This window comes from Anopheles cruzii, chromosome 3, assembly GCF_943734635.1.
Source record: "Anopheles cruzii chromosome 3, idAnoCruzAS_RS32_06, whole genome shotgun sequence".
NCBI classification, from domain to species: Eukaryota; Metazoa; Arthropoda; class Insecta; order Diptera; family Culicidae; genus Anopheles; species Anopheles cruzii.
In genome coordinates this window covers 34,959,836-34,987,611 of record NC_069145.1, presented here as the reverse complement: position 1 = coordinate 34,987,611, position 27,776 = coordinate 34,959,836, and the positions used below count along the sequence as shown (strand labels likewise).

The 27,776-nt window shown below is 47.2% G+C and overlaps 1 protein-coding gene across 1 annotated transcript in view; it reads left to right on the top strand.

The window, feature by feature from the left end:
* Positions 1-27,738, top strand: part of LOC128271940 (leishmanolysin-like peptidase) — a 45,377-nt gene extending 17,639 nt beyond the window's left edge. The window contains exons 2-7 of the mRNA XM_053009631.1: positions 24,470-24,601; positions 24,666-24,860; positions 24,950-25,335; positions 25,407-25,820; positions 25,915-26,207; positions 26,272-27,738. Coding sequence (XP_052865591.1) covers positions 24,470-24,601; positions 24,666-24,860; positions 24,950-25,335; positions 25,407-25,820; positions 25,915-26,207; positions 26,272-26,753 — 1,902 coding nt within the window. The 3' untranslated portion in view covers positions 26,754-27,738. The remainder of the gene's footprint in view (positions 1-24,469; positions 24,602-24,665; positions 24,861-24,949; positions 25,336-25,406; positions 25,821-25,914; positions 26,208-26,271) is intronic.
* Positions 27,739-27,776: the final 38 nt, after the last annotated feature.

The following is a 27,776-nucleotide window of genomic DNA, read 5'->3' as shown; positions in this document are numbered from 1 at the left end:
TCGTAGGATAAGGCAACAACCTGATGATGATTGATGGTTTTTGATTCACAGACATCGAAGGGGTATTCCGATCGTTGAACTCGCTGACAATCCACGGACTGGCTGGCTGGCTGGCTGTACAAGGCATGCTAAATGTAGGAACCTTTGCGCCGTTTGTTGCCGCCCGCGCACCGAGACTGAATAAAATGTTGCCACTTTTCCCATGCTCATTAGCTGCGACCCACGAGCGCGTCGAATGATGAATGAACAGTGCTCACGGGGTGCGACAGTGTCTCGGATAGGCTCGAGGACATTCTCGCGCGGGCCCTTAGAACAAGGTTCGTTGTGCGCACGCACGATGAGTGCCCCCAGCTGCCCACCTTCTACGCAGATACGGGTTGGGCAAATTTTTGTGTCGAAAACCGTCGGTGGCTCTCTCATTGCTGGGAAACCATACATAAATATTTACTACCGAGTCCACGCGGCTTGATAGTACACGACAATTCCATTTGCCCCCCTAGAACTGGTCGTAGTTACTCGCCGCCGAAAGGTAGCTTCCCAGTGCGTACACTCTGTGTGTTCAATGGAAATTTCTCACGCCGAAGACAACGACAAACGATTGTTTGCTCTGGGCGCTATGGTCTGGTCGTTGTCGTCGCGTGACACGGAAGTGCTACAATGTGGTGAGGCTTAAAGCTCAGGGTCACGTTTCACGCTACCGTTCGTTCACGAGGCGATGCCCGAAGCGATGGAGACCGCCCTACTGGCCAATATACGCACCTTGGAACCACTTGCAACAAGTTGCGCTCCGAGTAGATGGTAAAGGAAGTCACTAACTGATCAATGCGATAACGGTACACACGACTCAGTCGATCATCAGGAACATTTACTGCCAACCGAATCGAACGCCAACGGACCGAATGCATCTAAAAATGATACACCACCGATGGCACGTGTCGCCAAGCGGTAGGGAACAATCGATCTGACAGGAAACAATGAATTCAATGGACAATATTTATGCTGAGGAAGACAACCCCAAGTCTGTGGCACGTTGTTGGCCAGACCCGTTGCAGTGCAGTGTCATTTGTCCCATGATCTATTCTCACAGTGTGCACGGTTGATGAAGTATATGGCGCTAGGCCTACAAAGAACCTTCTTTTTAGATCCGCTCAAACACGGTGCTGCAACACGGGGGTCCGATTCTAGTCGGGCGTGACTTGCGCTCACGATCACGAGCATAACTGGCGATTGATCGACAAAAATGCCGCCAGTGGCACTGCAACGATCGGTTGGCTGGTGGCAGACATCGGCCTCACGCCCTTATGCCTTACAGCGTAAGACGGTTGGCAAATTTCAAACGTTGCCCTCGATCGCGCCTTCGAAGGAATAAGGAACCTTTCCACAGGCTCGACCGCAAAAATGTTTCCCTTTTCTTCCTAAACTGGAGCATATAATTTGGAGAAATCATTATGATCAAATTGTTTCGGTCGTTTTTATGCGACCTTTGAAAACAATTCGTTGTGGTTCGTATAGGTTCTCAAAGCTTTCAAAGCTTCCAGATGCGCGGCCGTATATGCAGATGAAACCAGAACCAACTCCCCACACGTAGTGACGCAACCATTGTGAAGTATTTTTGGCTAGTTCAAGCCCCGGGGTTGAAGGGGTGCTGCCTGACAGGTTTTATTTAGGGCAACCGATCCCTTGTGGAGTGGCACCAGGAATTGGAGCCGTGCCCGCGTGAGTAACCGCAACGAACGGTTCCTGCTGTGCCTTGCTTAAAAAGGTCAGTTCACAAAAACAAGTACCGCAAAATCCAGTGCTTTTAACTTTTAACTAACCGCATATTTCGTTCCACCGTAAGTAGATTTTTGAAAACAGAAGCTTTATCGAACGTGATTGAAGCTAGTTGAAGCTTTAAACAGATTGTCCTGTAGTACAGTGAAGTACATTTCCACGAATTCGAGCTGAGCCGATGGGTCGACGAGTCATTCCTCTTTATAATGTAATCGCATTACTATTTATCTTATTAATAACATATGTTGATCTCGGTTTTCAGCCAAATTTCTGTTCATGCTTGGTATCGAGTTGATGGGTTTTACTAGCAACTGTTCGTAACACGTGCGGCTGATGACGAATTTTCAAGTATTCGACGTACGGGTTCATCGATGAACGATTTAATGCATAACTGACGTCCGTAAATAAAATTTTATCGCTGTTAGGGAATAATTTGAATTCTTCTGTGATCTTTAATCTCGTTTTAAAGGTCTTTTAGGAAATCTTTAAACCATATTGAAATGAATAAAATCATCTCCTTTTTCCTAGAAAGGTTTCAATGGACGAAAGCAAGTTGTTCTACAATATTCACGCTATTGTGACTAGCGATTGAGACGTACCTTAACTTTAGCCACAATGTAATCCATCGTTCCATTTAAACTCCCTTCGCTGAGCGAGCATTCGGTTGTATGAGACTATGGCGCTGTTCGCGCTCAGATCAGTGTTGTCGTCCTTAGTTCGGGTGGGTGAAAACATAAAACAAACCGACAGCCCTGTCGAAAGATGAAAGGTTAACGAACGCGCCACCGAGCGACCAAGCCCAGTTGGCACTCGATAGGGTGTGCCCGTGAAAAATCCGTCATCGGCAGTGTTGGTCTCGCTAGAGTCCGCTATACTTCTTTTTGCACCTACTTTCGGATTCGGCAGCAGACCCAGCAGGCGGCAGAACTCGGCCCGTAAACCTTGGTGGATGACGCGGTCCATGCGATCGATCGATTAGTGTTCACGGATGTTGTTGCGTCGCTATTCATCAGTTCAGCTGCTAAGCCGAGAATCATCGGGCTGTTGGAAGCGGTGGCCACAGCTGCGGGTCTAAATGCACCGAAGCGTACGTTCGATTGGTGATCAAATTGGAAGCGTTTCCACTGTCCGCAATCATCCTTGACGACCGCCGCGGTCGGTTGGTTGGCCTAACCAAATATGCGCCATTAGCCCCCGACTCCGAATCGACGACCGACGGGACCGGTCACCGGCGACGCACCGTCCGTCGTCTCGCGGCAGAGGAGGCAACAAAATGATGCCTCCTTAACGGCGATGGTAGAGCAGCAGTTTGTAGGCGACGAACCGCGAAACGGTGTATTGTCGTGTGAATCGCCAACCAGCGACGCTCCGATGGCGCCCACCGTTGGGCCCACGTCGGGAGCAATGATGGAAAATCGGACTAGAAGATGTGTGCAAAAGTGAAAGACCGCCATTAGCGGAGGTACCGATGCGCACGCCGGCTGTTGCCTTTTTCCGCAAGATCGGCCTGATTTTTGGTCTAGCCGCACGGCACGACGACGATGGTTGGTACGACGGTGAAAAGTAGGTCCATCTTGAGCGAGCGCGCCTTGGTTGGGATTCACTTTCACGCGTCTTTATGGCACGCGGTACGACTTTGCCGTCATGGTCTTCGTCTGCTAACGTTTCTTACGCAGGCAAAGGCCTACTCTGCTATGTCGACGATGCAGGAAACTGCATCCGATGCCTGCGATGATGCCTTGGCAGAGTTTGTTCAGTGATCGAAACGTCATTCAGTAACGCCGCGCATCGCTGAAAGATCTTCGGTTATCCGATGCGGCTCGCGAGTGGCCGGATTGACGTACTTCGGGGGTGACTTTGTGTAAATAACCCCACGATGGAAGAAGGCACTAGAGTGCCGGAGCCGATCGATGGTGTGTGATTAACCTTTTCCTCTTCTTTCAGCGGAAGTTCAGCGCCTGCTCAACTCGACAAAGTTGTGTGCGGTGGGAACAGATAATCCAAACCTCTCGAGAGGCACCCCGAAAACGACTTACCATGACTTTTGAAGAAGTTGCACCGATTTACGAAAGGTTGGGGCAATTACGATCGATTCCCGTCGCCGTGTGACGATATTGGCTGTTACCGGTGACTGTTGCATCGACAGAACAATCGACACAAAAACGCGTGAGCGCAATTACGGACCGCACGTTGGCGAAACAAAGTCACTGATGCAGTGTTATGTCAGGCCAGGGTTCTGCGTGCCCTGCAGATTAGGTTCCAATCTCCTGTGATCCTTTTTTGCAGTCCACTTGTTGTAGGGCACCTTAGCAGAAATGCTCAGTAATTATAATTTGCATACAGTCTGGAAGCATACAGTCGATCGAATTGGTTCGCGCCCATAACCGGTGGCGAATTAGCTGCGAACGTGATTAAACCCGCTAAGTACTCACTCGACGGGCAGCGAATGGCAGTTTCGCCTTGAGCAGCAAGCCATGGTTGCACTTGACATTAGGAGGCTGTCGGTGGGCTCCAATAAAAACAGCCACACACAGCGATGGATTTTCAAGCAGCAGTAGCAGCGGCCGAGTGCAAGATAGGCTCTTGAAGAGGACGGACTCACATTCGACACCTTGAGGTGCGCTAAAGTAAGATATTTGGATGCAAAACCTCATCCACGGATCATCGCAAGTGCGCTTTAATAACGTTGAGGCAATGTAACACGGAAAACGGGGCGCCTACTAGATGCCACAAAAGTAACCGGGTCCTAACGGGGAACGGGGTGTAATGTTCTCGGTGGGAGTCGTGCAGATGCTGATTCTGCTAATAAATGCGCGGTGGGCTCGGTGCTCGGGCAGGTTCTCCGACGGAGCAACCCGTTCTCAGCCAGTAGAGAGAACGGACCGTGTAATGGCCAATCAAGGCCACCGTCTGGTCTATTATGCACGGTCATACGTACCGGCGGCTCTCGATGGACATGATCTGTTGCGCCTCCCAAGCAAGAGCACCGTTTCTTTCGTTCCGTTTTTTTCTAACTCCGAAGTTTCTGAGACTCGCGCGGGGGCTAGTCGCGTCAGCGGATCATGTGACAAGTGTGGCTTTGGGAACAATAAATTAACACCAGCAGAGGGTAGCAGTCGGCAGGGTAGGGCTGACCGAACCAGGTGGAAGCGAACCAAGTCCTCCAAGTGTGCCTGATGGCGTAGATAGCTTTGAAAGATACTTAACGATTAATTGATGCTAACGGGCTCTGGCACAGGAATGATCTAGTACAGTCTTCCGTGTTTTTTCTCTTTTTCACGAGAGTTTACGGTAAAGGTGTTACGATCACCGACTGATCAGTTGATCAATGCGGTGTCATTTATTCGTGTAACTAGATTCTTTTTCGAAACAAAAGCAAGCAACAAAAGCATTTAGGTTGACCTTCGGCCTAGTTTACAACAGTGATCACATTCGAATAACTAGGGCTAGACCAACAATAACGCAAGTCCATATTTCAATTACTTAAGAAAAGTCGTTGTATAATTGATGACAGGAATGGAGAGTAAATCGACGGAGTTTACTCTAAACGCAAGTAGCTCCTGTCCAACTTGTCTTCTGTGCTCAAGACCTTAATCTCTAGTAGTGATCACCTAGTTAGGTATTTTATTGCGATCTAGTAAACCTATTCTGGTGATGACGACTTTGGTGAACCTGTCAATCCCACAACGACTTTGGAGAACCAACTGATGAAGAAAACTCAAGGTCGAACCGTTGTAACCTTCAAGGACTTTAAAACAAGAGGGTCAGGGATGGTCGCTTGATAAACGTAACATAAAGCGGATAGTTTTGAGTGCTGTTCTTATAATGTCCTCATAGTGCAAAGTAAAGGGCAATTAAGATTTCGAGCTAAGCTGATTTGTATCAGCGATTTTAATTTTACACCGTTTGACACAACACAAAGCCAAGATTATTCATATCAATAAAACAAATAGTAAGGGACCAAGATTAGTACCTTGTGGTCCATCTGGCAAAGCCTTATGCTTTCAGATACGGCTATGCGCGCTTTTTAAACACTAATGATGCCGAAATAATCGTTTATTCTTTCTTTTCTTCGGCACAGGTAAATATGATGATGTTTCGCGCCGCGACCTGAAAACCCGGACAGTGGACCTGATCGTACTCTGCCCAAGGAATTCTGCCAAGGGAGTGCCCGAGTGGGGCGCGCGTTTTGCTTCATCGATCTATCGCGCGTTCAGCATCGTTTTGCATTCGCCACGAATCGGCGTCATTATTGCCGTCCATCGGGGAGATCGCGTTTACGGGTTTAAATGGGTGGGAAAAACTGACGTTCCTTATGCTTCCCTTCTCGCGCGATGAGGAAACGCTGACAATGGCCCCCACTGTGCCGTATGATGGCCGTAATATTCCAATCAACCTCGTGCATCTTGCGATGGCGCCGTATGTGAACATTCTTCATATTCCCGCCTCCCGCCAGATCGTGACGACGTCAACGGGAAGCTAGGACAATCGATGCGCCTATGCTGCGCGTCAACCGGACCGTGCCGAGTGTGATTAACGGAGCCGTTTACTCATTTTTGAACTCTATCGAATGATGATGGGCTGTTCATTGCACGCCTAGCGAAGAGATTAAAAATACGTACTGGAAAACCCCTGTGCATTATGGGGCCCTGCTGCTCACATAATCAGTTGCGTATGAGCAACCCCATACAATGTGCTCTTTTGCAGACCTTCAAGACGATATGAGTCACCGGCACGCGCGTGATTCAATTGAGATTCCCGTTTTCTCCTTCGGCCAGCGATACTTGCGATCGACTTCTGCTAGAGAAAGTGTGGGCTGGGTTGGCGTACGCGTTGCTCTCCTTGTGTCTCAATGAGTTTCGGCGAAATTTACATACGCCTACCGAGTCATCGTCTTAAGCACGTGAACCGACAGAAATCGAGAAACAATACGTACGCACATGGAGTTGCACAACGATAACGAGTGACGGATAAGAAACAGTTTATCGAAACTTACGACGGTCGACGGAACACATCATGAAACAAACGCACGGTGACTGTCAGAGATCCTTTGACGCGGTTCGCGAAAGTGACGGGCATGCGCGCGCCCGAACGCAACCGTGCGATCCTTTCGTCGATTTATAGCGCCTTCGTGGCGCATCCACTTAACCCAAAACCATCAATACACCGGTTGCGCTCCACGTGCACTGTCTCCCAATCACTACTTACGAGACATTGCCAATGGCCCCTTGTCGATCGAGCGGGGCGCGCATCGCTGATGACGGCAGCACGTGACGAATGAGCGGTTTACCTTCCCACATGAAGCCATCGCGAATTTGATTTTGCGTGTCGCTTATTTATTCGTCCAAAGGCCAGTTACACTACCTTCCCCTACGTGGCCGCGGCCAATCTGCGAAACGAAAGTCTATCGGTAGGCTTGGTAAATGGTTCAGAAAGTTCCTAGGGAATTACTTCACGTTAGGTAGAGTGCATGCTAGGAACGACGACAATCGGTAGCACAGCGGCTAATGGCCATCGGGGCTCGTTATGTAATGCAGGCAAAAAAGGAACTCACCACCAGCGCGGATGTTGCACAAATTTGCGTAAAATGTTCCCAACGCAAACTGGCCTGAAATTGGCCGTTTTATTTGCCCCCAAACAATGCTCAATGATGTGTCGTGAAATAATTGTTGCAACCGAGGCCAACATATGCGCCGGCATGTGCCGGATTTCACAGCCGATCCAATGTGGAAATTTAAATAATTTGGTACGAACATCAAATTGATGGAAAACAAAACCTGTGCCGTTAAGAGCCAGCCGCACAGGCTTAGCACCATCCCGCACGGGCCATGTTCTACATTTTGGGGCCGGATGTTGTACACAACCGGCACTGTCCCTCGCACGTGTGCGCTAACAACCGGGGGGGAAGCTTTGTATGCTCACTCGGCTGTTGGGGTTTGGATATGTGCTAATAGGGCATGCCACCCGTGCACCCGGCTGCTGCATTCTCTCCACTCATTAGCAGCATTAAGCGCGCATATTACGCGCGTGTCGGGCGAAAAGTGTTTCAATGTCGAAGGGACCCACAAAAAATCTGTTAACCACTTTCGTTTCCCTTCACATGGCCGGCCGGCCGGTTACCGGCGGATGACTGAAAGCATTTCGGATGAGATTAGAGGTGTTGGCTTTTTGTGATCGCGCGTCCCGCGACTGACGGTCAACGGAAGGTTGTGCCTTGGTCGGCCCTCACTTTTTTGTGTCGAACCACCGAAACTCGTTTAGCAGCCCGCTAAAACGGTGCGGTTAACAAATCGGTTTTGAATTTTATTTTGCGCCACAGAATGTAAAACCATGTGAGGGCTGCTTTTATACGCTTGGTCTTTAAAATTGGAAAAAAAGGGTTTTTTGCATGCATCTTTGCAATAAATCGGATTCCGCTTCGCGTCTTATTTGTAGTTAAAGGCGTTAAATATTGACTACCAAGTGCTCGATTGCCTGTGACTGGTTTATCGGGAGACATATGAGGCTTAAAGCTCGGTTTTAATCGAGGCTTATGGTCTTAATCTTGGGCATATGGGCTTAATCCGAAGGTATTAATCTACAATCTACACGTCGATTCGCCCGGTCTATAATGAAAATTTCTTTACGTAGTCGTGTCCCGTGGCTATCAATTCCAATTCGGAATCAAATTCTTTAAACCATCTAACCAATAAAAAACTTTTAGAATTAAAATTGGATCTCCAGATTGAGTTGGTATGCTCACAGTCACGCTCACAGTTTAATGATCTTATTTGAATTAAAATCAATAGCAACAAACATAAAAACGTATTAAAACGTCTCTTTGTTGCGGCGGGTTTCGTGGGATTGGAAGGAAATCGTCCATCACCATCTTTTAAGCCGTTTGAGCGAAGCAATTACAAAGACGTGACAGTTTTACAAGATTGAATAACGTTGCGTTCCATTATATTCGGGCGATCGTGATAAATTGATAGGTAGACTAAGACTTGAGTTCAGTTTAATGTTCCAAACTAAAAAGAACTGAACTTTTGTGAACATCGATAGTGTCTAACTAAGTTTATTTTGAAGCGTGATTTAAATTTCTGGTCTTTTATTCTTTTTCTATACCTTGTTTGAGCATTTATACAAAGTATATCAACACCACCAGTTGTTGCCCATTGAAAAGTTCGACAAACGTAAGCATATTCTGCTGGTCTAAACGACTGATCGCTGCGGTGGTTTCGCAGCAATTTGCTTCTCACCTTTCGACCTACGGGGTTCTATGTTGCAACGCGATCGTATGCTCGCACGTTACATTGAAAGGAGTCATCCAAACCGTTGACGGCTGATTGCTTCTTCTGGAGGTGAAGCTGCTGGTGCTGCTGCAGCACATTTTTGCTGCATTTCTACATCACCCTTTTTCACATCGGTAAGTGGTGGCGGCGCAACGCATCTGCTACACATTATTATCTCACGGGCAATAAAGCTTCGCTAACTAATCGATTGGCGCAACCGAGCCACGTGCAGTAACGTGGCTCGGTTGTGAAGATGCACTCTGCACCGGGAGACGCTTAGATGTGAGGATCTGTGTGAACGCCAGTGCAGGCCTCGCGGTCTTAACAAAGTGCCGTTCTCAACGTTGAACAGTGAATGGGGTCACATTCACCAGCGTTGCCGCTTATGAAGTAGTTAAGATCGTCTAAAAAAATCGGAGGACAGAGTTCATTGCTACAATTGGTGTATGTTTGAACGTGAGAGAACGATAGAAGGGAATGTAAACCCACAGTACCAACTTGTGACACCAAAAGTCAATTATCCTTCATGAAGGTGCACCTGAAAAGAGAGAGTACACCGCATTTCGCGACGCATCGGTAAGCCGATCATCATCGTGATCAACATTTGCGTCGCTTGGGACGTCTTGAAACATGACATCTCGTTGGCCCGGATAAATACTATAATTATCCTAAACGCGCACGTTAATTGCACCTCTGATCGAACCATTTCACCTTTAGGCAATTGAATGCAGAAAGATAAACGATGGCCACGCCTCGTCCCGCATGTGGGCCCCATCGGAACGAAGCCGCCGGTCTTTGAACTGCATCCACAGCCGTTCTGCGTCCGTGCGCGTTCGGTGAAAGTGGGCAGTTTCTTAACGTAATTTATTGACAAGGTCAGCCAACGCGAACGACCCACCGATCGCGATGTTAATGATCTTCGGACAGGAGGCGTAAAACGTGGCCAATGGTCAACCGCATCCACTTCCGCACCGGGCTGACATTTTGTTGGCTTGTCGTTGGGTTTTAGCGAAATGTTAGCTACCTAACCGGGGTGGTCACCGGGTTGTGCAGCGCCGTCCCGCGATACTGGCGATAATTCACGAACCACGAGCACGGCCCGGGAGCTGGGGATAGATTGCGCAAAATGTCAACAACGGGAACGTAACCGGCTCGAGAGACCTTTCGGAAGAAGAACTTTCCAGCGGTAGCAGGTTGTTGTCACTCCGGTCCCCGGTTGGGTAGGGCCGGCAACCGACAGCGACGGGGTGTGATGGTGAATTGAGTAATTGAAATAAGCCGTCAGCGCACAGTGGGCTTCAACGGTACTTTTGATTGATTTAGATGCAGCCAGAGTGTTCGGCCGTTACATCGTTGGGGTGCAGCATAACACAGATTAGTATGCTTGCATTCCCCACTGTCGCCAGGGTGTGGCATTTGGGCAACTGATTTGCATACTAATGCCTAACCCCGAGGGGGGAGCCTGATGATGACCGAGTGGTGACGGTAGGCGCCGATTGCAACTTAGTAGTCCTCACCTCATCTGACTGCAGTCGGGGCGGGCGAGAATCGTCATATCTGCATATTGAGTAGACAGCGTGAGGTGACCTCGGGATTTGGTAATGCCGATTGTAGACTCCCAACGATCGTGTAGTGCTCGTAATTACAACACATTTGCATCGTGTCTGGCAAGTTGATAAATGTGAAACCAGAGGTTACCCAATCTTCGATCAGTTGTGTTCCCGATTGTGCAGTCAGCAGTCTGTGTGTGTGTGTAGAGGGACCCGACGCCACTAACCTTGATGTTACATTGATTAGGCAAACGACTAACGCCCGAATGTTACGTGGCGTTGCGCCGAAGTGAGGGTTGTTTGTTCCTTGGGGCGATATACACCCCAGGGAAAAAGGCTGCGGCTTCCCTGGAGTCGTTCATCATCACGTGCGTGTGTTGTCACCGTCGGCTCGATAATGATTTGATAGTAAAGTACGGCTCACCCTGAACGAATCAGGAATCCGGTTTTGCTCAGCATCAACATTGGGATATGGCTGAGGAGGAGAAAGAGAAAGAGCAGGGTATATTTCGGGGAATGGTTACGTAACAACGGCCAATTGACACCGAACGATCCCTGTGAAGCTCCGTCAACTCAATTCGGTGCACGATTCACATGCGTGTGTGACGGGACAGCACATCACGGCACTGTTACGTTGCATGAGTTAATTTGACAAACAAATTGCCTGAACAAATTGGACCCAGAAGATCGAATTCTTTAAAGTAATTACCATTAGGTTCTTTGTTTGGTTTGGGGTTTAGTGGCTGAAAAACGCTGGCTACCATATTTGAGTCAATATTGCTTTCATTTTGTAGAGTGGAAGCTCAAAAACTGGCTATTTTAGGCTATCATTCTTGTGAAATTGTTTAATAATTCGACAATCTCCCCTTCAACTTTTGTAAATTTAAGCCAAATTTGTTCTGTTTGAGAAAGAGCTTGAGCCAGAGAGAAAGAATGGCCCTTTGAAGAACTAAAATAGTGGCACATTTTGTGGCAATTTATGTTTCTTATACGTTAAGTAACTTCTAGACTTATACACTGAAGTAACCCGAAAATTAAATTAAAGTCAAACTTCCTTCCACGAAACATCAGTAAAGTGGCATAAAACCGATCCAAGGTATCCACGGTTCTGATTCTGACCTTAGCAACTGATAGCTTGTTAGAAAATTGTGATAGTTTTAACATCAAATAGATCAGTAACCGTGGTGAACTAGATTTGGTTGAGTTTTAAACACCTTCAATGCCAAATATTTATCATTTTGTGGTCGGCCGGTCGGACAGATAAACCCTAAAACCCTTAACCATCCTCAACTGCTTAGCGTAAGCTCCATCTATACCTTAATTCGCCATTGGTCAAAGCATGTTTTCGAATGATTTGGAAATTAATTACCATCCTTGAAATTTAATCTATCCGCAATAAACAGAGGGGAACTAATATTTTATACAGTAAAACTTAATATCTATACCCCGAAGAAAATCATATTGGCCCATATACCGCCAGCGCATAACCAATAGGGACCAATCATAACACTTCAATTTGTGGGCCATTGTGCGGACCCTCGGTGGATGTGGGGATCCTTTACTTGCGCTGGGCGCTATGTTAATCGAAAACTTTCTTTCCGTTTTACGCCATCCAAATATAAACCGACCACGACTAATGTGGTGCGAGGCTAGGCAAGGCCTGCTAATAGCGATATTATTCGCACAACGGCAACGATCTTCACTAGCACTTGCGGAGCCGACCGGAACAGTATATGTTTTCTATTTTGCACAAACCGGTTAGCGCCCGAGACTCGTCTTTCCGAGGTAGAGGCGCTGAAAAAGGCAATATGCAAAAATGCAAAACTTACAGCGCTTTTGGTGGACCCGTGGCCAATGTCTTCATTCCCTTCAGCCGTACCAGGGGCGCCTCCTGGACGATCGATGGCGATTGGTGCAGCGCGCCCGCTGACTCGCGAGATCACTATGCAAAATCGCACACCGATAGGGAACCCTTTTGGTGCACTCACCAGATGGAAAGTGTGCGTTTTCTCCTGGGTCCTGATCGCGCAGTTCCTTTCACTCTCCGCGACATCAGTCGTGGTTTATGCGGATTTGAGCGCACAACCCTTTGGCCACTTAACGCCCAGTAACAAGCCACAGTAGAGTTACGGGCGGACTTGAGGGTGATTAACTGACTGAACTCCCAGCACGTTTACTGAACGCATCACTTATCGGTAGTCACCCGTCGGTGGTGGGTTCGGACGATGATCGATTGGAAGACATTTCGCAAGTACGGGCCCCGGTGTGTGCGGTCGTGGTCATTATCATAAAACATGATGCCGCCGGACCGTAGTGTCACTTCAAGACAACATCGGACCCTGGTACGTGAGGTCGAAACTACACGTGGTACTTCGTAGGTTGGCCGGGTGGTTAAGCATATCGTTCGACCTATTGCAGAATATCGGTGCTGAGGTATGCATGTCGAAGTGTGTCAATCGTGCATCGCGGGGTGAAAACACAAATAGTACCCATCCTTGAAGCTTCACAGGGGCCTAGTGATGTCACGATCTCTCTACTTCTCCATGGTCCATCGGCATACTTCTTTCCGTAGAACATCTCCTACCAAGAAACGTGATTGTCCTTATCGGTGGGAACGAACGTGGGCAAGATGGAGTTGGTTGGTGTTTTACGTGGGTTCATGACAAGCAATTAGCATCTTGGCACATTTGTGTGTTTATCTCGTTTCGAAAGATGACCCTACGAAAGAAGAACCTACGACGCTATCGCAATGCTTTAATCATTGAGCTCATCTTGGTTATTGAACTATTTCAGTCCATACTTCAGTGAGTTTTTCCACTATAGTTTTGACAATCAGGATAGTTGTTGTTACTTTATCTGAAATGTTTATAAATTAAAATGTTTATAATTAAAATGTTTTATGGACCAGAAAATCACATTAGGAGCATTTTTTTCGAGTAGTTGCTGGTTGAAAATCACATTCTAAAAATTCTTTTGGAAGAGTGCCAACCTAATCCGTGATAGTGTTGGAAGAACCAGTATCTTCAGGGAACTATCCGAGCACAAGTCCACGTCACGATACGGTCTGTTGGTTGGATTGGATTAGATTGGTACGTCGTGTTGGAACTATTCTGTTTGTTTATTATTAGACTGGACAGAGCCGTATTAGAAGAACGGACAGAGCAGCTCCAGTGGCCTCCAACTGCTTCAGAATAACTCTCCTTCGGTAGAAATTTTTCTCAATTTCTTAATTATAAATTAACAAACGAAAAAACCTGCCTTGCCCACTTCAATAATAAGTGCCAGCCTAAGGTCGCCTTGCAAGAAAGAAAACTAAATTCTTGAACCCCAATGAAATGTTTCTGAACACTTTCAGATAGTTCGTGACTGCATATTGGCCGACCTATGAACTGAGTGAATTGAGTATACTGTAAATACTCGCGAATAATTGCGCAGACGGTCTCGCAGTTCTTCTCACTGGGACGGAGGACGGCAAAGTGTGCACCGAGAGGAAGTTCTTTGTACACCCCAACCGGCTGTCATTAACGATCTGGCGAACGATTTGCGATCGACCGATCGCCTGAAATTGTCCAACGAATCAGGACTGGCGTCGCCGGTAGTTAGCGTCTGCCGATGTTTGGTAACTCACAAACCATCCGGACCGGATCCATGACGCTAACCTTCGGCCCCACCGCGGCGGCGGTGGTGGTGATACTTCGTGGACCCGTTCCCCGTCTTATGGCCGCGATGTGACGGGCGGCTTGCCAAACGCGCGATTGTTTGATTTGATTCGATCGGAACGGAGTTCCCTGGCGGTGTGCGCGGCGTGCAATTATGCAACCTCCAAACTTGCGCGCGGCGGCGATGATGGCCAGCGATCGATGATTGCGGATTGCGGGGATTATCGGAGTTTAGAATCAATCATTAAGCCATCATCTTTTGATGGGGATGATGGCGCTGCGATCAATGCCAAAGCCTCTCCACTCTCGCGGCGGCCCATTCCGGAGGCCCATTTTTGGCGCTACGGCCGGCAACACGTTGTCGTGCGATGGCGTGACTGTGGAGAATGACGGCCTGAAATGAGGGTGTCTTCCAAGAGACGCGCGCGCCGCACAATGCCCGCCCGAGTACGCGTGAGTACCTTGGGAGTATTACGTCTGCGGTGCGAAGTGCGGAAAGTGAAGTTTGGAGGTTTGTCTTGATTTTTTTTCGCTTGCATAATCAGTTCATTAGGTCGACCACCGGGAAACAGGACGGGATCATAACGTTTATCTCGCAGACAAAACTATGTAAACAAATATCTCGAACGGTTTGTACTGCAATGGCATTTAGTCCCCAACGATCACAGATCATAAGATGCGTAAAACGAGTCCCCGTGTCATCGTGTCAAGATCTGATCAATTGATGTGAGAAATTAACATGACGCGGTACCAACAATGGGACGGCGCACGTCACCAGTACGTCAGACACGCCGGAAAAGCACGCCACGTCGACGGAGGAGAAGCCGCACATTCGAAATGATGTCGCGAAGATGTGTACCCCAAAAAGAAACTCATCCGTCTCGGTGGCTTCTGTTTTTTTTGCAACTCGCCCATGTGGATCGAGTGAAGTACGAGTACACAGAGTAGCGCCTGACGGCGAACGGAATTGTTGTGTACGGTAAATATTATTTATGTGCAAACATGTGCCCGGGTTGTGCCGTGCGTGAAACGCCACCGGCCGGCTGGTCCCCTCGCTGCGGCCTTTGGGTAAAAGTTTTTCCCTCTGTCTGCATTGCGTTTCCGTAGTTTGTCCACGAACAGTGATTTGTAGTTGGAAACGGGATGTCTATTTGACGCTTTTCGTGCCTAAGTTAATAATGATGCGAAATTCGTACATTCCGTTCAGCACTATGGTGTCTTGCCTGCCAGCCTAGGAGACACAAAACATTGTTGCATCTCTGGGCGACCTCTCCAGAAATGCGACGTCTGTCGCAGAGATTTGCAGCTGCACCACCGGTGCGCGGTGCGCATGAATCAGATAATTGCCGGACTTGAGTTTATCGCGCAACCCGACACGGCTCGACACAGAAACTGCGGCTGCAGAGCCGTAGGGTCCGTAGGGTGCTGCCCGTTGAACCACCCCGCAACCTTTCCCGACGGTCGATTGACGGTGAGACGGGAGAGCATTCAAACAAAAACCGACACATCATGGCATCAAACCGGAAACACTACTTACAGCGAGCTGCAGTAGGTTGTAGTAAGTGACAAGATAAACTGAAGGGTGTAAATCATACTTGAGGGAGCACCCCACATATGGTCCATGGCCGGCGAAGCACGGCACGTTTCGATGATGAAGATGAACGATGTTATACGTCAATACGTCGGTGTGTTCGTTTTCTTGCGTATCGGACTCCCGAGCGGGCGGGTTTATTGGGTACTTGCGCAACGATCATCCACGTGGTGGTCGCTGAGCACCCCTCTAATAAGGTCCAAATCGTCGGGGGGTTGAAAAAATCAATCAAAACCGCGCCAGAGCAAGCGCTTTCTCTTTGTTTCCGAAAGCGGAAAAAAGTGTTTAACTGTTCTCAACCCACAGCCGACCTTTCCGACCGAGCTTGGCGAGTGTGTCGATTGTTTAAATAAATTGCGCTTTTCTTTTCGTATTAAAAGTTGTGTTTTTGTTTGATTATTTCCATCGTAGAATCGCAGCTTCTTGCTGGGATCTGTCTTTGTTTCAAAGTAGTGCTCGTTGCTTGGTTTAATAAAAGATTTTTTTAAATTATCATTTGGTTATTGTTCGGCGATGTTTGATATAGTTTAAAGATAACTTTAAGCGCTGAACTTCAAATAATAAAAAAAAAGATTCAAATGTTTCTATTGATTTTGCAACTCACGACTGAAAATGTGTCGCCCCAATCGTTCGCCTTCCCGACAAAATCCTGCAGGCAATGCTATTCTTGGGAAGAGATAATAAAAGATACTACTAATTGTCTGCCTTCTGATGATTTTGGAATAAAATTGATACTGTACATATTGCCTAGGCACTCCCCGAAGTGCCGGGTGCCTTTCTGTCACTATTATTTACTCAAACATCACAGCCTTCGGTTGGTGACTTATTTGAATATTTTCATTACTACCAACGGAGTAGTACCGACGATGTCTCAGGGAACGAATCGGCTTCAGAGCTTGCTAACCTTTTCGTTCCGTTCGCTGGCTTGCACACTGCCCAAAAAGTCTTTTGCATCCCACCGAAACGACTCCGTTTCGGTGGGTCTCGAAGCCCGGAAAACAAACGAATGGACCAATTCAACCGCAGGAAAGCGCAGCAGCACCACCACAGCACCCTCAAAACTTAGCCAAGCGCAGCGCAAGCCAAAATCAACTTTCGCAGCCATCATCATCTCGCGCCCACACGTTGCACACCCTCGGCTCCAGCATATCGGAATGGCACGAAAACCGCAAACTCTAATCTCATTCCGGTTGAATTAATAATTCAAAAATTAAGACCAAAAACCAATAGAGAAACGGTTCGCAACTTTCTACGCGGCGGCGCGCCATCGCTGGGCACCACCATCGAGGTATCTTGGCACCTTCGATAGCCGGCTGCTTCCCTGGTGTTTCGATCCTTGGGTGACGGAAGCACACGACCAGCACTGCGCGGAACGGAACAGACCGTGGTCGTTTTTACGCGCGCGGCCCCGGGAAAGTGCAAAACCGCAAAAAGCAGTGGGCGACGACTATTGTGAGTTTACCGCCAACTGTTCCGTGTGGTGGCCTAAGAGATTATGATGCCGAGAGAATTAAGGACACGCCACTATTTGAATCCCAGCCCAGAGGAGAGCACGGGCGTTTATCGGTTCTCGTTCGGTAAAGATGTTGGCTACTGTTGGACTTTTGTGACGGTCGGGAACCTGTTTCAGCACTTTCTGCTCCTTGTCTCCAACTAGGGCCAGTTTCAAATAAACTAAACAACATCCATTAAGTGTCGCCGTCCCACGCAACAAATAAGTTCGATCAGTACGGGTGATGGGTGTTGGGAGATAACGACGACACCTCCGTTCGTCAACCACTGAATTTGCGCCCTTTTCCTGTAGAAGTGCGCGGAACATGCCCGGTGCTTGTGATGTATCAGTCCGGCTACCGCTATCAGCTGTGAACGAGTCCAGTACAACCCGTAACAGCATAACAACATGGTATTTCACTTTCGCTGATCTCGCTGGTGGCCCGTGGCTACTACCGGGGGTGCTGCCGACCATCTCACCTACATTGGTTTTCATTTTCACTTTTATCAGCTTTCTCAATTAGTTCGCGGGAGAAATTATTGTGGTCGCGAGCCATAAGAGCGAAACTGACACCAGATGATGGTTGCGCGCGAGCCCTCGGCGCGAGGAAAGTTTCCTCGAGACTACGCGAGGTGGTTCATCGAGCTGATCAGCATTTTATAAACGGGTTCTATTAAGTTTGGCGTGTAGAAAACCGTGTTCCGAGCTGGGTCTGTGTTAGGCGTCTCGAGATTATGCAAATGAATACCGATGACCATCTCATGTTTGTGACACAGAAACACTGTTCCGACGTTCTCCAAAGTATGGCTTTCGGTGCTCTAGAATTAGCTTCATTTATTATTATACTGCGAAATACCATTACATTATTATTGTAATAAATTGAAGACGGAAAAATGCAATATTTCTGGAAATATTGGAAATATTTGCAATAAATTTCTTCTAGACCTTCGAAATGTTACCAACCAGCCGATCCCGGAAAAATCAAAATTCAGCCAAATGTCGAATCGTCCGACTGCCGACGACTTTTTTTTAGATATTCGATGCCGATGTTCGAACTAAACAATGAACGATTTGACGCACAATTAAGTAGAAGAACCTCAACAACAGGACCGGACAGTGCACAGTAGTTGGGTTGCACTTATTTATTGGTGGACGTACGTAAATAACATGGCCCAATATTGGAAAACCGCACACACAACCGGCATTTGTCCAACGACGGCGGGTGCCATATGCGCCTTGGGCCCCTTTCACACCACCAAATATTGACACACTGATTGACCCGAGAGATCGATCCATCCCGTCACCGTACGCCTGTAAGTGAGCCGTGGCCAACTTTCAACGGAACGCCAACGGACCAAAGGTTCGTTCCACGGGCGCAGCTCCGCGACCATCTTGAGGCTGGTGCCCGTGGAAAAGTCACGCCATGACATAACCGAATGTCGGTCACAATGGAGCCCCGCGAGCCGGAGCGGTTTGCGGCGGGGAAACAATGACAGCCGCCTGACAGTTTACAGCCAACCCGCCACCATAGCCGCCTCTGATGGCCCGCAGTTCGTGTTTCCGTTCCTTCGCTGCCTTCGAGCGGTGCCGTGGCGCAGGCAGGGCCCGGTCGTGCGGTCTTGCGGTGGTGGAGAAAAAACTGAAGCAAAGCCCGAAAAAAGTGCATGCCTCCGGCGGGGCGATGTTTGCTTGCTTCACCAGAAACCCTGCTGGCCTGGCCTATCAGCACAGCTCGCGTGCGGTTCATTTGCATCGGCGCAGGTTTTGCGGGATTTCTCGCGGTCTCCGTGGCCATTTCCCATGCTCAAGTCACCTTTGGCCCCTGTGGAGGGTTGCGCACCGGGCACCACCGCATCGGGCTGCAATTTCGCGGAACCATCAGTAGGTTACGGGCATGCAATCTGTCGCCCAGGCCCAGGCCTCTCTAACTTGGCGTTACATCATTAAGCATCTTCGGTGGTCATGACAACGAACGCGCGGTTGTTAGGTGATGATCAGCCGGTGAGCTGCCCCTTCTAGTACAGCCGAGTGGTTCCCAGTGCCACTTCCAGCAATGGGTCGAGCCCTTCTTTGGCCGCCCGCTTCCTTTTCAAACACACTTCCTCATTGTTCCCCGATAGTGGTCTGCCGGGTCCTGGGCCGGGTTGAGCAGTAGTGAACGGCAAACGATATCAACTGGCCAACATGGTGACAGTTGAATTACAAGCGCCTCGGCGCAGGAAGCCAACCCGGCAACTGGTGGTGAATTTGTTTTATTAACAACGACCAACATCGGTTCCGTTTAGCGTTGTTCGATACTGAAAGGGTGATTATGGAAGGCATCTCACAGCGGCGCGATACCTATTCGAGCCGCTGCTAATGATGCCACAGCATCGCTTATTATTTTATGGCCTCACACACAGTGTGACTACTTTCTCATGCTGTTTGTCCAGTCACTGCGTCTGTCTTTTCTGTTACCTTAGCACTGGCGTCACGAGAAAAGAGGAAAATAGACTCCGGTGCGTTGTCTAGAAAGGATCATAAAACCGGCATCATCGGAGACACATGGCATTGAGGAGGAGGCGCAAGCATTTATGGTTTAATTAATGTTCCTCGTTCGTCGTCGGCGGGAGCTGGTCGCATTCAGTTTTTCATGAAATGCTGTTCATTATTCGCCCCGCGACCGTTACGTGCACGTTTTTCACTCGCAACCCTACTGAGAAGGATCGATTGATTGAGTCTGATAGCGCCAGCGCCATCTCATTGAGCAAAGAATCACTTATTTGTGCTCGCTTCATGGTAGGCGCTGCAAAAACAGCGTCGCTTTTTATGCGAGACTGGTCTGTTCAATCAATAACCGGGCATGAGCTAATTTAATGTACATAAAAACCCATTCATCTCTCATCTGTGTCTCACTACTCCCGAAGCAACTCCAGGCGCGTACCTTTGTGATCCCTCTTGTGATCGGTGCTAATAGCGGCCAAGGTAAAAACAATGGCAAACATAGTTGAGATTGTTCCACAGGCGCCAATCCTAATCCAAAACCGTTCCAATAGCTCTGGCATGGCACTCGGACTTTGTTCTGTACTTTTCGTTTTGCGCTCTGCAACGACATGCAATGCATAAACCGATTGAGCTGGCAAGTCCGCGTGGAGCGCGTGGCACCGAACATTCACATGGCCGCGGCCGGACGCGGAGTTCAGAATCCGAACGAACTAACCAGGAGTCGGTCTCGAGCCGTTGGGGGCCCCGCGCTTTGTTAACGGAAGAATTGGCGTTCTTTTATTCGGGGAAAATGTAGCTCAGTTTCGGTCACGCTCGGTTAAAAACTCCGTTGTGTGAAAGTTAAAGGTGGAATATTTAAAGAACGGAGTTTTTAAATAGGTTTCGACGGTGGCCAAAAGCCGGGAAAGGATCTTGCTAGATACTCCGGTAGACGGTTGACCATGAAATCGGTGTCGGTGGCTCGCTGGCGTACTATGCTCCAGTAACCGTCACAGTTTTGCTTACGCGTTCCGTCATGAACACGGATGTCTCTGTGCTGTGACGGTCAAGTTCGAGAAATCGCTGAAGCATATTAACATGGAGTTAACAAAAAACAACGGCGGCCGATCTTTGCTGTCTGCAATAGAAAAGTGTTGGAAACAACTTTCACTCATCGTACGGTGCTAGCGGGGCCAGACCGCCAATCTGTAATATAAAAAGCAATGAAGCTGCACACCGGGCATTGTGAGTCAGATGAAATTGATTTCTTATCACTTCCTGCTCCACGCGTGTGGTTCGGTAATGATAATTTACCTTTTTCCACTTCAATTGCACCATCGATCACCATCGGCAGGAGCTGGGAAAGAAGGTAAAACTGTTGAAAAGCCGCTTTTTACTTTACTTTACTTCGAAAATGGAGAGGCTTCAATGCGTTCGTAACCCACCACGTGGAACGGTCGATGCCAGCCAGCATCAAACGTCAATGTTGCACTTTCGCTATCAGCGCTTTCGTAATCGGAAGTTTTTGGGCTTTTTTCGTTGCTATCAACCGCTTCCGCCAGCGATTGAAAATTATTCATTTCCACGAACGTCGTTATGTGTCGGCTTTCGGCGCTGTTTACGAGGCGTTAATTGACGGCGAAATGGTGGCTATTCAATGCAACCAGTTTAACCACATTTTAAACAGTTGGTTATCCTATTTTGGAGTACGGACAAGAAATTATTGTTGTCACCTTTTGGCCGGTTTGTGATGTTGATATACATTTATAAAATTGGACTTCTTTTGCCAGTATAATATTCAATGGCGGCCAGGCAGCATGCAACTGCATGTATTACATCATTAAGCCAGACCAGCAGTCGAACAGAAATAGAAGGAGTAAACCTGAACAATACGAACACAAAAACTGTGTCGAATAAACCGGTACTCGTTACCATCGTTATCCTTCAGCTGTGACTGACGTAATGCATCCTATCTCTCAAAACCGTGACAATCTGCAGGTGTGGTTTACCGAAATTAATCACACCTTTCGTTGTTCGAACGAAATGAGTTGTACTAAAGGAAGGTATTGTGATTTTGTTGGTTACTAAGGGACTACAAGTATAAAAAAAATGTTCGCACACAATATACTATGCTTGTGGTGTAAAGCAAAGATTCGATCAACAATATAGGCTATATGAGTAGTGTATGAAAAATATCCCAATTCCAATCGTAACTCTCGACTAGTCGACGAACATCTGTCCACCGTCGAACCATAGTCGAAATTGGATGGAAGTTGATTAATTCACCGCCAGTTCAGTTCCATGCTGGCTGATGATCGATATCTGCTGTCTGTGCTGGGACCACCAAGTATCGTGACCTAATAGCAAAGGTTCCGTTTTGTGTCGGTCACAGCCTTGCTCAAAAGCCATATGTTTTGCGTTGCAAAAAAACGACCTAATTTCGGTTGTAAAAGAGGCCGTAAAAGGAATTACTTGGGAGGGCTGTACAAATGAAATAATTAAATTGTGCACCGCTAACACTCCGCCAAAAGTAGTATCGATTCAGAACAAAATTAATCAAATAATCAAATTAATCAATAAGTATTTAAATTGGATTTAGAACTTCGAAATCAGTTCGTCTGCATGAGTGTAAATTAAAAATACATCAGTTCTTTGGCTTTGCTCTACAGACTTTCTTGGTGGCCTACATAGGTAAGATTCAACAATATTGACAGCCACTACCGTTACTTTGATAAAGATAAGAAAGACAAAGTTGAACTAGCTTGGATAATGACCTAAAAACGTTGAAGTTACCGGTTTCAGTTTTTATAACCACGAATAACCAAAAGCAGCATAAACAGTTCCGACATGCAGTGTAAAAAAATAAACTCAAGGTTCGCGTGGTTGCCGAATCAAATCGGTAACTTGAACGACGAACGACTGTTGTTTATTTGTCGATTGATGCGATATCTTTTTGAATGGAATGGACCCAGCATTTGTGAAATGCTGGTTGCCCGTTGCCGAAATAGAAACACCATTATCGTTTGTCACTGTGAACGTATCTAACGTTTAATCTTAGAAGGAAAGTAGCGCATGATCATTTGGGAGTAAATATTAAGCCTCGCCTCTTTTCTCTAAGTCTGCGAATTGGGAGCTTTCGGTTTTATTTATTTCTAGTATTTCTAGCCGCTGTGCTATAGACTGTTTCATTATGTCTAAGCACGATTTTGACAGATCACTACTCACTCCACATGACGTTTAAAGTGTCAAACTCGACAGATTCTTTTAGTATACACTTTAACTTAAAAAACGGTGTATCATACGTACAGGTTTTTTGAACTTTTGTGAAAATGCGAAGTATTTCTCCAGAAAAGGGAAAACAGATTCTGCACAAATGGTGCACTATTCCAAACATTTCACTTAGTTAGTTGGCAAAACAGGAAAAATAAGCATTGGAGCGGTTCGAAAAGCAATAAAGAAATTAAAAAAAGAAAGCAGCTTTCAGGATAAAATGAAATTTGGGTGGAAAGCGGGTCCTGTGGATAAAAATTTGGACCAAAAAGTCATGCGTGTTTACGCCAGCAAGAAAAGTGCCTTCGTCCGAGATGTGCCTAAAAAGGTGGAATCAACTGCGAGTACCGTCCATCGTGCCAAAGTAAGATTAGGTCTTAAGACATACAAGAAGCAGATAAAAGCGAAACGGAGTGCAAAACAAGCTGCATCCGTTAGATCAAGAGCCCGTAAATTGTATGATCAATTGATTCATGACAAACGAGTTTGCGTCTTCATGGACGATGAAACTTATTGCAAATTTGACTACAAAACTCTTCCGGGTCCTCAATATTACACTGTTCTGGATCGTCAGAATGCTCATGATGCAGATACATCCATTTTTACTGAAAAACTCGGAAAAAAGGCAATGGTTTGGCAAGCCATTTGCGAGTGTGGCATGCATTCCGAACCGTTCGTGACAACAGAGACGATGAAATCCGAAATTTACATCCGCGAATGTCTGAATCAACGCCTACTGTCTATGATTCGAAAACATAAAGACCCGGTACTATTTTGGGCGGATTTAGAGTCCGTGCATTACTCCAAGGATACGTTACCTGGTTCCAATCCAAAGGGGTCCTGTTCGTTCCGAAGGAGATGAATCCGTCAAATTGTCCACAGGCAAGACCGATCGAAACTTTTTGGGCACTTACCAAGGCATACTTGAGAAAACATGTAAAGCCAACCAACACCATTGAAATATTCGCCAAAGATTGGAAGAAAGTGTCCATAATGATTGCAAATCAGTCTGTGCAAAAGCTGATTCGTAGTGTTCGTTTCAAACTTCGATCATTTGCATACGGTTAACCGGAATGTAATTTTGTAAAAATGTACTGTTAAGTAAGATAACAGAGCGTTAAATACAGAAAGAAAAATGAAGTTTGCTTGTAATTTGAATTTTTGGCGTTCATTTGAAATCGTGCTTAGACATAATGAAACAGTCTATACTCTGCGTTCGTTTTTGGAGGATGAAAAATGGTTGGTTGTGTGCAAACAAACATGATTTTTCTGCTTAATCAAATCAATTGTATTATGTTTTATCTATTTCTTCAAAATATGGCGTTATTTGATGATGAAGGAGAAACTTCAAGCTTATCATGCAATTGATATATTTTAACTGTCCCGATGCTTTCTTCCAGGTCATTCACGGGGTACAACTGGAGCCACTTCACGTGATACGGAAACGTAGCGTCAACCAAGCTCTGCGAATATTAATTGTCTACGATGAATCCGTCTATCGGCTGGACACGGATAAGTTTTCCCTCATAAATGTAAGCCACAAAATGTAAGCCCATCTTCCCTTTACTGACGCTGATGCGTTGCTTTCTAATGCAGAACACGATTCTACCGGAAGCCGTCCGTTTCTGGGAGCAAGCGCTGATGGTGCGTCAGACGAAAGAGGTCATAAGACTGAACCGAAAGTGCGAGAGCAGCCAAGTGTTTGTTAAAAACTCCATGACCTACTGCATAGACTCCTGCAAACCCGTGACGCTCTGTGGCGAGGTGCAAGTGCCTCCCGATCACCTGGACGTAAGTAGGCTCCAAGTGGGCAAACATCTGGCGAAGAGAATGGGATAACATTATCGACGTGGTCTTGGTCCGTTCCGTCTCGCCTACAGGTGTGCCGTGTGTGCAACTCGACCGGTCAAGATTGTCACGAAGATGCCAATACGACAGCCGGGCCAGGAATTTCAAACGCCGATTTCATATTCTACGTATCTGCGCTGCAGTCGGAACGCTGTCATAAGGGACTAACGGTTGCGTATGCCGCGCACTGTCAACAGGAAGCCGCGTTAGACCGCCCAATCGCTGGTCACGCGAATCTCTGCCCGGACAGTATCAGCACCAAGCCACAGGAGCTGCAAACATTGCTGTCCACCGTTAAGCACGAGATTCTGCACGCACTAGGATTTTCGGTCAGCTTGTATGCCTTTTTTCGGGACGACGACGGAAGCCCGCGAACTCCTCGTAAACCGGACACCGGCAAACCGTATTTGAACGAAAAGTAAGAGCCTCGGGTTCGGATCGGGCATTCGAAGGAGATCACTTAATTCCGCGTCCGTTTCCGGTTTTCAGGTTTCAAATTCATCAATGGAGTGACGACACCATCCGAAAGGTTGTTCGAACAGACTGGGCAGTCCGAGGCGGCACAATCAATCGGACCATCGATATGTTCGTGACACCCCGAGTAGTGAAGGAAGTGCGTGACCACTTTAGCTGCCAGAAACTCGAGGGAGCAGAATTGGAGGACCAGGGAGGCGAAGGCACCGCACTGACGCACTGGGAGAAGAGGGTGCTTGAAAATGAAGCCATGACCGGAACGCACACACAGAGTTCGGCTTTTTCGCGCATTACGCTCGCCCTGATGGAGGACTCCGGGTGGTATAGGGCGAACTACAGCATGGCATCTCCGTTGACGTGGGGTCGTGGACTTGGCTGCAACTTTGCGATGCGCAGTTGCAAGGACTGGATCACGTCCAATACAGCTAGGTATGGAGGCATCGTTTTGGATCAGGAAACTCGACTATACTCTTGCAGTTCATCACCTTTACTTTTTTCCAAAATAAATTGTCATCATTTATAGGGGTCGTTCGATTCATCCGTTCTGTGTGAAGGTAAAACGGGATCCGCTCCAAACGGAATGTACCGACGATCGAAGTTCGGTCGCACTGTGCAACTTAGTGAGCCATCACGCACCGCTGCCAGCACAATATCAAAACTTTGACTCGCTTGCTTACGTGACGACCGGCGAAGAGGGATACTTCGGCGGGTCCGTTTCGTTGGCCGATCACTGCCCCTACATTCAAGAGTTTACGTGGCGCAGCAAAAACATCGTAGTGCGCGGGTCGCAATGTCAGTTCGAGGACAACAATCCGAGTAAGTGAATGATTAGGCGATAACCATACTGAAACGAAGGTTAATATATGAATTGTTTTTACAGAACCTGAGAAAAACTTTGCGTTGGAGTCTTACGGTCCCAACTCGAAGTGTTTCGATCACAGCGAGAGCATGTGGGAGGAGCGTTCGTGCCGCCAGACGCGGGAGTGGCAACACTGGGGCTCAGGTTGCTATCAGTATCGCTGCGATCGCGGACGATTGCACATAGTGATAGCGAACAAATCGTATGAGTGTTTCTTTGCCGGACAAAAGCTCACCGTTCAACTGATGGCCGAAGGGTGGCTACATCGCGGTGCCGTCATCTGCCCTTCGTGCAAGGAAGTTTGCAACAGTGAGTTCGAAAGCCGCGGTGAGCGGTGCAAAGTTAGCGAGGACGCTCCTCCGAACAGCTATTATCCCAGGGATGAGCTAAAATGCAGCTCGGCCACCGCGCTAGAGCAACACTCGACGGTGTTACTGTTGATGGTGACAGCATTATCATCGGTGCTAGCGACCAGCAAAAGGGTTTTGCACGCATTGAGCTAATCATGGTTAAGATCCTTAGATGCTGTGCACTGCAAAGGATTGGAATTCCCAGTTTCCTTAGGTCGATTTGACAACCATTTCATGCATGTGATAATATCATTCCCCGGCGTTGGTACCGCAAAACGCCTTTAAACTAGGGAAACGAAGGTAGTGTTTCCTGTGTGTGTATATAGAAAGTCGTTCAACGCAGTTACTCTAGGATAGCATATTCTTGACGTCCCCGGATCGATACACAATAACAAATATGCATTAAGTTACGGCATCCATCACTTCGTCGGACAACCGCACTCGATCGAATTGTGGCCGGTGTGTGTATTAAAATCAGTCTGTACCGATAAGCCTTAAGCGCCGCAGAGCTACGGTGTGATGCATCAGCCGCTGTTTTAAATTGTAGATAAACGGACTAGCAAAAAGGTGCATATTACAACGCACGATATGAGTACCTTATTATCGACTCGCAAATCAACATTCCGACAGTTTTTTGTACCGTTGTTTAGGGATCCAAAAGTTATACTAGGAGTTAGAACTAACCATCTGATGCATCTGGCTGTTGCACAGTAAAGCAAAGGGAGAACTTCACTAAGGTCGTCATAATTGTACCAGAATTATGCTACTATTCCATTTCAGCGCGCTCAACCAGATCCCCAAATTCGTCCATTCTTACTGTAGCGCGGAAGTGACGCAGAATTTACAACATCACAAAAACTGCCAAAGTTATTCGTTGAAGCGTATTCTTATTGAGTTTTGTTGAGGAATGGCAAATGATTCAACTGGTTATTTGCGCGTAATGTATAGTATTATGTCGAGCATACAACAAACAAAAAACTAGCAAAAAATTATGTTTGCCAAGGTTTCTAATTATGTTGTTTCGGTTTGTTTGGTCGAATATTTGAAGTGTAAATTGCGAATTATTAAGAGGTATTAAAACGTGCGAAGAAACCCTGGTTTTAAATTAAGGCTACGAAATGCATAATAAATCTTTGGTAAATAATGAAACAGTTCAAATGGCATGCTTTATTATAT